Genomic DNA, 9,802 nt, shown 5'->3' with positions numbered 1-9,802 from the left:
AATTAGCTTTCAGTACAGTTTTATTGCTCTCTCTAATTTCACAACTGTCTAATGTTAAATTTCAGGGGAATTAATTTCCTAGCGAACTTACCTGCAATGCTCAGTGTGTACGGTAGATGAGAAACGCGGGCTTTTATTTTGTTAATTAACCGGAAGTGTCTCCTCCCTGCACGCACAGCGTTACTTAACAAACACGAGACCTCAGTTTGACGTCACTCGGGAGCCTGGCTCGGCTGTCATCCGCCGAAAAGGAAAGGGCATGACATGGAGCTAAATTTTCCTATGTACAGTCATATATGCGTCGTGGACTGTTAGAAGCGTAGAGGAATTGTCGTTTTTATATATTTCTAGTTAGCGGTCGTATTGTCTCGACGTTTTGAAGAAACGGCGGCTGGCTAACCGGCTAGCTAGCTCGCAGACTTACTTACTGTAACTGTTAAAGGTATTGAGTTCAATCTGAAAGCCTCCGCATGGCGTTAATCCTGTTTACGAGGTCTCGGGCGCCTTTAATGAAAACGTCCCGTTCGTTAAAGAATGAATTCAGGAAAGGTAAGTTCAGTGTTTTCTTAATTATCGCCATGGATTTAATAAAAAGCCTACAATTAGCATATACGTATTAGGAATTTGTGGTGTCATGGCTTAGCAGAGGCAGGTGGTCCTGGGTTGGTGGTGTTTTGGTTTCCAGGAAGATGGTGGATGACTCAAGGTGACAAATAACTCTGCATCACACTTTAAGTCGTAAATTGCTCACTATTTTGAGCCACTTTACATTTAACATTATGCATCTAAGCTATATTTGATGTGAAGTTAAAGTGTTATCACTTGGCGACATTGGGCAGCTCAAGGATGTGCAGGAAATCAATACAGGAGCAAAACATGATTTTAGATTCAGGTTATTTAAGGACAGCACGGTGCAAGTAGAGGCTGGCGAGCGCCCCCTCCTTCCACTGCGGTCTGAGGATGCTCGTTATGGCAGACAAGATCCCATCTGTTTATCCAGCATCTCCAGGATCTCCTTATCCTTGTGCTGTGAGGACAAACGGGATATAAAGCAGAAGAGGCTGTATTTTGGATGCTAGGTGCGCTGATGCTGCTTACTTAGCCCTTAGGATACAGCTTATCTCACCTATCTGGATCTAAGACAATATTTTGTTATGCTGGGGCACGTAAATGTTGCTGATTCATTCGAAGCTTTGCCAAACAAGGGTTGCTGATAATATTTTTATTAATTTATGGGTAATAGAAAAACTAGGCCTCATCTTGTAGAGGTACTCCTTTTATTTTAAATTGTCTTTTAACTGCATTTCACACCAGTGTCAATTAATATGTTCAATAAATCATGCAATACAAGTATCCATTGCTTTGTACCATAGTTAACCACAGACTACTTTCATATCTCTAGGATTAGAGCAGGTAGACACACATAAACATCACAAGGCTAGCCTGTATCTTGATGCTAACAGCACAGTCCAGGGCCTAGTGTGCTTCCTAAATTTGCTTTATGTGTCCATACACCTGAAATACACTCAAGGTATTCAAGGATACCAAGCAGCTAATCCTCTTTAAAGGCTGAAACCAGTCAATATTTAATTATAATCAAAGAGATTATTGAGTATTTTTTCAGCACAAATCATTGTTAGTACAAAATTGAGCTGTGCTTGAAATATATGCTTAAAAACATTGTGGAAAAATGCCTCCACAGCAGACAAAATGGCATTACTTCCTCCTGTTATTTGCCCCAGTTAGTTTTAAGGAAGCCACATAATCACAATAAATAGCGCTATTGTCACACAAAACTACAATCCGTACTGCAGTAGAGAATTTATGAAAATTGAACACAAAAGAGACTTATATAAGTCATCAATTCACCCATTAACCACCATAAGTATTGCACTAGATCAGGGGGCCGGGTTCTGGATTTAGGTCTAACCTGAGGGCCTAACAGGGTCAACATTTAACCCTGTTAATTTTCACCAGTAACAAAATATGAAAAAAGCACTGATATTAAGTCATTTTGGAATTCAAGTCAAAACGATAAGTTTAAAGCTCAAGAAAATCATTTTAGAAAGTGAGAAAAAAGGTCTAAACACAAAATTAAAATGTAAAAAATGTGTTTTTAAGTAAAATGAATGAGTTTGTTAAGTCAAATTATGAGATGAAATTCAAAATCATGAGTTTAAAAGTCAAAATATGACTTAGAATTTTAAACTGGGAGGCTAAAATGTAAAAATATGGGCTTACACAGCCAAAGTTGGGGTTTAAATGGTCAAAATATGAGGGGAAACATGAAATAATATGTTTAAAAGGTCAAAATATGACTAAAGATTTAAAACTGTGACTCTGAACAGTCAAAATGTGATATAGAAAGTAAAAATCATGATTTGAAAAGGTTAAATTATGGAATTAAAAGTCAAAATCATAAGTTTAAGCCATCATTTTCAGAAACATGAAATCAAAGCACAATTTTTCTTCTCCAATATTCCTGTTTTTTTATCTCTTGATTTTCACTTTTGACTTTTTCAGATTTTGATGACTTTAGGAAGGATATTTTAAATAATCAAGGTTAAGTTTACAATTTTATACTGGTGAAAATCTGCAGACCTCATACCGGAGGGCCGGTTGTAATGGAAATATGCTATGATCTTCTGGGCCAGAGTTGGCCCAGGTGCCTTGAGTTTGACACTGCTGCACTAGATGTATATTATTTAGAGATGCAAATTTTCTTTTACCAGGGAATCCTGACCACTTCAATCACTGGTCTGGAACTTAGCAGGGCTTTTAAGTAACTTTATATCACCACAATGCTTTGATAAGCATTTCACTTAAGTTCTTATACAACCAGATAAGATATGAAGATAATGTGTCTCCATTTTCATTGTTGAATACAACAAATGGTTGCAGCACTGCCCTCAATGAGAGATGTAAAGGTCGTTAGTGGGTAGACGAAGCATTAGAGTAATGTCTTCACATTAGTTGGTGCATTAAACCCATGCTTATAAATAGATGAGAGGGTTGTAAAGGGAATTTGTCTGTCTGCAATGTGCCGCCTGAGACTGTGCTGCTGGCTTCAGGCCCAGATTATCAGACAAGTTGCATGATGAAAGGTCAGAGGCTTTTATAACTGCACCTGAGACAGAGAGAGATTCATTTTGATGTGGATTAATGGACGTGCTGACATTGAGGCTGTCTGAAATGTAGCTGTCGACACTATGGTTGTCTCAATTGCAGATTTTGAAACTTGGATATGATACTAAGAAAGATGAAGTGATTTCACTACCTGTTTGATACTGCTAAAATAAAAATACATCCTAATAGACATCCAATATTGTGCTGTTTCTTGTTTTAAAATCCAAAACTTGCAGGCAGTCTGACTGATGATTAGAAGTTTGGACAAGATATCCTCCAAGTGTTAGCATACAGAAATTGCAAAATTTCACATCTATTTCTTGGCACTATCGACTGTTTTTGAGCCATTATTTTTAAGATCTAAATTAGTAACTTTCGACAAACAGTTGAGAATAAACTTGTAAACTTCTGTGCTTGAGCACAGTAGTTCTAGTGACCAATAACTTTTTGTTTTACTGCTGAACATTGACCAGAATGCTGTCTTTGCAAAGTAGTTGTGTAGCGGTTGTCAATCAAAGGTTGTCAGGTCAACAGCAGTAAAGATTATAGTGTTATCTAACAGTGTCAATAAACCTCAGAAGAAACAATAAAGTTCTTGATCATTTGATTCTAGTCATGCATGTGTCATGAAGACAGAGGATGTATTTGTTAAAAGGCATCTGTCACAACAAAAGACCACTTTATTTGTTTATTTAGAGTGATCACTCGTATGTAGTTTCTCCAGCTGAGCTCGCAGTTGTTTCCACTCACTACACACTCTGAGATGCCTGATCATGCAATTTTCTGCAGTCTGCACCAGCATTTACTCTGTAAGACTGGGAGAGGGAGAGTAGTCCCAGGGGAAATAACCTAAAAATGTCATTTTAATGGCTTCTTTGAATGGAGATGTTTGGCATTTGAGAGCCACTAAAGCCACATGGCGAGAAAGCCGGGCATCTCTAAATGACACACAGTCTGGACTCTAGCTTACCTGCATTCTGTGCTGTGAACACAATTGTTTTGAGTGTATTTCATGTCTGTTTCTAAGCCATAAACAGATGCATACGAAGTGAAGCTAACTATGTGGCCGTAGATCTGAATGCAGTGCTAACAACGGGGCTGTTTGGAGAGCTGGCAGTAGGAGAAACATCTGTGATGGGTGTATTCTCTGGGGTAAACCAATTACGTCGCCCTACTGACACTCCTGCTCTGTCTCTGTTACCTTTTCACCCAGAGCTAGACATGTGAGATGGCACTGCTTCAGACCCAGCAGAGGGCTGACTATTACGTCTTATAAACGGCATGTATGGATTGTTTTTAGTGCATTGAGCTGTTATGAAAGAATTCAGAAATCAAGTAACAGCCACACTTGATCCAAATTACTCATGGGAGCACATCAGAGCAGTGACTCCCAGCCTGTTTTGGTGTCCCACTGTGAAGGAGGAAGTGTTATTAGGCTGCAGTTTTAGCTCTTTACAGCCAGACAGCTGCAGGCTGCGGGTCACACGTGAGTGCTGCTGCACGTAAAAGTCAGGCAAGCTGAGCGTGACCATGTCACGACCTCTCCTGGCAAGGCCCAGTTTATTTTGAGTCAGGACCAAAACTAGGCCATTACCACAGTAAAATACGACCAAAAATGGCCTATTTACGCTATGGGTTACTCTGCAGGAACAACAGTAGTGCTTAATATGCTGAAGTAGATGCAGAAATCTCGGTAGAAACCCTGTGATGTAGTCTAGCCTGGAGAACCTTAACCAATTTCTAAAGAGGCTGAATCACAGAGAAACAAAACAAACATCATTTATAGGTCACCAGACTTGTTTTTATAGCAACATTGACCTGCATTGAAAAAAAGCATTGCAGCAACATTTCTTTGATTTCTAACCTCATTCCACAACTGTATATCCAAAGATATTTATTCTAACAGATGTTTAGTAAACAAGCTTGGTTATACATTACTTTGTGATGTTAACAAAGCTTTCTGCTTACGGGAATCGTTTTGAGGTTGGGTTGGATTTTGTGTATGACTCATAATCTTCCCTCAAGACTTCAGTTATGTTGCAACAGAGCAAGCTGCAACTACACTGCCATAGAAACAAAAAAAAACAATTGTGAAGACAGCTGAATTGATGTCTCTGTGTATGCATATATGCAGCCTTTCTGGCTGGTTTGGAGATTCTTCTGCTCTTTCTTGGTTTGTTAGGCCGGCAACACAATAGACGATTTTTTTTTAATCTTAAACGATTTTAAAATCGTGAGAGACCACAGACTTGAGGACTGTTTCCAAAGATTTTTCATCTTTAATCCTCTGAACGCACACACTAGACGACTCAGCCAGACTGTCAGATCACTGGAGACCACAAAGCTGCCGACCTGCCTCTGACCTCGCGTGATCACATGACTTCAGAAAAAACAAAACAAGACACCGATGTCTGTTGATACCGTCTTGCTGTCTCTCGTGTCTCTCATCAAACGTGTTTGATATTTACGATTCGGGATTTTGGAGGCTATGACACGATTTGGAGCAGTAAAACAAACGTGTTGACACCGCACACATGAAGATTATTCAGACAAATAGTCATTTGCGACAAGGCTTCTTTCGGGATACGCCCCCATGATCGTTGGGGGAGGCAAATCTTGCCCTGAATCGGGCTTAAAATCCTGTAGTGTGCGGCCGGCCTAGGTGGGGATGCTGAGCATCCACTCTATTGATTTTCTGGCAGCCATTTTGTTATTATTTTTCTTCTGCGCCAGGTATCTCCTCCTTCATACTTAGTCGTATCGACACTGTTTAAACTTAAAAAAAAAAAAAAAAAAATCAGTTTCTTCGTCATTTGACTGCTATGACTCTTCTCATTTCTAACTTTTACAATTTTTAAAATATAGCTATTTTCATGCTATTTCCAGCTGTTTTAAGGCTACTTCCAGCTATTTAAGGTTACTTTCAGCTTTTTCTAGGCTACTTTCAGCTATTTTTATCCTTTTTTGAAATATTGAATGCCGTTTTTAGCTACTTTTATGCCATTTTATGCTATTTCTATGCTAATTTCAGCTATTTTTGTGCTTTTGGCTATTTTCAGCAGTTCTTGCACAACTCAGCTCTCAACATCTCCATGCAATTTCAGCTGAAATTGCAGTTTTGATCTAGTTTGATTTAATGTCATGCCCCAGTTGAGAGGGAGTCAGTATGCTTTCTCTGCGAAGTCTTCAACGGCAAAATGATGCTTTTGGGCTGTGCAAAACAAACGTCCTTCACTGCAAAATCCAATCAGAATACAATGTTAATGCCTTCATTGCATTGCATAATACTCTTAATGCATGATGATAGGTCCAGGCCTGCAACTGTGGAACATTTAAAATGCTGGTTTATCTTTTGATTATCTGTCTGTAAGTTTTTAAAATAAATGTCAAACAGTTGTGAAATATGTCTATGACCTAAAAAAGAACCCCAGTATGACTTACTTCTACAGATGGCCAGATTTAGCAAGGCTAAATTTAATGAAAATATGTGATCAGTTGACTGTAATAAACACCTCTAGTCACAGGTATTGGATTTTTGCAGACATCTGAAATGCAGAAATTTCCAGATGCATTTTAGCCAGAATGGACACTGATAAATGCACTTTTATTATTGTAAAAATCCCCAAGTGTCTCTTGTCCAGTGAAAGGCTGAGTCAAGTAGCTGAGAGAGAGTGAGGAAGTAGACAGTCTGATAGTTGTTTTACGTTTGGAGCTTCATTCAAAATATTCAGGGCTCAAGGTCAAGGAGCCCCCCTTGGTGAAGCACCCAAAGCAACTTTCTGTTGCACATTTAAGATCAATATATGATTTATACTGCAGAAATGTTGGCTATAAATATCTGCAAGACTTTTCACGTCTGCCAAAAAACCAATAATCAACATTTTATGCTAATATGTGCCGGTACTGATATCATGCCTATGATATTGTGCATCCCTTGTGGTTAATACACATCTTGTGTGTGGTAAACTGTAATTATACAGGTGAACCAAACTGTTAGCCAGCAACTACTCTACTAAGCAAATGAAACTGAAATGCAGCATCTTCATCTTCAACACTGTCGCAATCTGCCTGCTTCTGAGTCATCCTTTCTTCTTTGACTCTTAAAGCAGTTGTGGTGAAATCCCCAACTTAGTTGCCAGTCCTGTTGGTAAGATAGAGACCCAGTTTTGGAATCCATGTTGAAACATGCTGGATGAAACTTGTTAAACCTTGCTATCTAAACAACCTGACTTAATGTTACATTATAATTTGGTAAGGTTGGGCCAGTAAAATGACTGATTATTATTGTGTTAATTTCCATAAACTAACATGTAATAAATGAATCAACACATTGTATGTTACAGCTGTCTTAACTGTAGCATGCTTGTTGCAGTGCTTTGTGGCAGAGGTTCTCAACGTTGGGATTGGGACCCCGTTGGGGGTCGTGAGACACTGAGAGGGGGTCTCCAGATGTCTTAAAAAACTAAGAATATTTTTTTAATGATACTGTTGCCAATGTCTTAAAACCCATTTTTTGTCAAGTTTTAAACCCTCTCTGCCTATTGTTGGCTCTGTTGACCCATTATTGCCAATGTTAATCCCTCAATACCATTTTTACGCCACATTTCACTATTTGATGTGCCAGTTTGACCCATTTCTGCCTATTTCCTCCTCAGCTAACCTTTTTTGCCAGTATATATCAGTATTTCATCCCATTTCACCCAGTTTTCACTTATCTTTGCCACTTTAATGCCATTTCAGCCACTTTTAATCCCCTTTTACCACCTAATATGCCCTTTTTTGCCACTTTAACCCATTTTTGCCATTTTTTTTACCACTTTTATCCAAATTTTGGCACTTCTATCCCATTTCTGCTATTTTTAAAATCCAATTTCACCACTTTTCCTACCATTTTTTTTTTGCCATTATTTACCAATTTTGGCTATTTTTAACGTATCTTTATTCTGTTTGTAACAAAAGCATTTACAGTTTTAAGAGGGCTACTTACTACACAAATAAATTAAAAAGATGTTTGTTTCTTTGATAAGAGTGGTTATTATTTAGGTTAAACAGAAAATACCACAGCTTAACTTTACAATGGACCATGATTTTGCTGGCCTCCAGTTTGGCTGGGCCCCAGAAAGCTCTCCCATTTTCACCCCTAGTGGGTGGCCTTGTCTGCACATGACTATCCTTGAATGTGCATGGCTGTCAAACACTTTCAGGTACAGTGGAGGTCCCCGGTCTCTGGCACTTGTATTTTGGGGGTTGCGGGCTGAAAAGGTTGAGAACCACTGCTTTATGGGATTGTATAGACTGATCTCCCTCATAAATGATAGGATTGATACTGGCAGCCATAAAATGTGACCACTGGGTCATTCTTACTTGCTTCTATATTCTATATTTGCAAAAAATCAGCACTCAGTTTACTTTCATAGTTGATGAGGAGAAAAACAGAAGCTATTCGTACATTTTCTGCAGGAAAATTGACTGAAATTCATTTAAGTGGATTTTATTGGGTGTAAAAACAACATGTGATAAACACTGATGTAGTACCATAGGTGACAAGTTCAGTGTTTCTCTAATTATATTGCCTTACATTTTCCAAATGATTTTATACTTATCTGGAGACAGGATTATGCTGTCTTTTTTGTAGTATTTATCATATTACAGTACTTTGAACATCCAGCCCTGTGTTAATTGAAGACAGTCTAGTTTTTGAATGTGCTTTAAATAGATTAACTAAATAAAAGCTTAGCAACCAGAAAAACAGCTTTCACTCTGACCTAATGCGACATGATGTTAACTGACAGAGGTGTCAATGTGAAACCAAAACTGTTACTCCAGGGTGTTAAAACCACAACGGAAACTGTGCAGTAGAGTGAAGCTGCCTGCACAGTCCAGGTGAATGGTACAGTGTCAGAGGCGGTCTACTGTATTTCCAGGCTTTTCTGATGGTGCTACAGTTCCCGGGCCGCTGGGCCACAAAGGTTACTCTGTTCCAGTAAACTCTGTGTCCTCCTGGCCGCCTCCCAGCCGCAGCTTGTCATGTTCTACCAGGCCTTACTGGATTCTCTCCAGCCAGCCATGTGAGAGCGAGGGGAGGGGTGTGGCTTGAGCATGTGCTTTAAGATGATTGGTGGAAAGAGTCTCACCACTCCGCCTTCTCTTTGCATGTACGTCACACTCATGGCGGCCTCAAGGGTTTGGGAGCCTCAGCGTGGGCCCCACAGAGGGTGTCAGAATCCTGGCCTCAAAGACAGGTTACTGTAAAGATCTTAACAGAGGAATAATGCACTATGTTTGTTTGAAATATAACCTACAAAATAAATGATTTAGATCAAGTTGTAAAGATAGCTTTCAACAGACTGGTGGAAGAATAACTACATGAGAAAATTATTTACTAGTAAAGTAGAGGTTCCTCTTTGTTCATTTCTTCATAACTGAATGCTCTGTTGCTCTAACATAATCAGTTTAGCCTTGTGTCTAACTTTATTGCCAGCTGATAGAGGTATCGCCTGTTTTAGGAACTGAAGATTAACCCTTGAAGGCCAAATTGTTAGATATTCTTTGTTTTGGGAGAGCTAAGGTATAACGGGGTAATACTTGTCAGAAAATTCAATTAAAATGGAGAAGTAATGAAAAGCAAAAGCAGCAGATTTTTGTGACATATCCTGAGAAAGAACAGTCAGGAAAA

At 38.9% G+C, this 9,802-nt stretch overlaps 1 protein-coding gene across 9 annotated transcripts in view; it reads left to right on the top strand.

The window, feature by feature from the left end:
- Positions 1-209: 209 nt before the first annotated feature.
- Positions 210-9,802, top strand: part of letm1 (leucine zipper-EF-hand containing transmembrane protein 1) — a 42,688-nt gene continuing 33,095 nt past the window's right edge. For 6 of the 9 annotated variants that reach the window (XM_041813505.1, XM_041813503.1, XM_041813504.1 and 3 more), the window contains exons 1-2: positions 8,288-9,194; positions 9,309-9,368. In XM_041813505.1, the coding sequence (XP_041669439.1) occupies positions 9,014-9,194; positions 9,309-9,368 (241 nt within the window). In that variant the 5' untranslated portion in view covers positions 8,288-9,013. Of the gene's footprint in view, positions 550-592; positions 707-8,287; positions 9,195-9,308; positions 9,369-9,802 lie in introns of those variants that run through there. The other 3 variants (XM_041813508.1, XM_041813506.1, XM_041813507.1) reach the window with 2 other exon arrangements.

This window comes from Cheilinus undulatus, linkage group 18 (assembly GCF_018320785.1).
Source record: "Cheilinus undulatus linkage group 18, ASM1832078v1, whole genome shotgun sequence".
NCBI lineage: Eukaryota > Metazoa > Chordata > Actinopteri > Labriformes > Labridae > Cheilinus > Cheilinus undulatus.
Note: the sequence above shows the minus strand (reverse complement) of the source record. Positions and strands in the feature narration are given on the sequence as shown.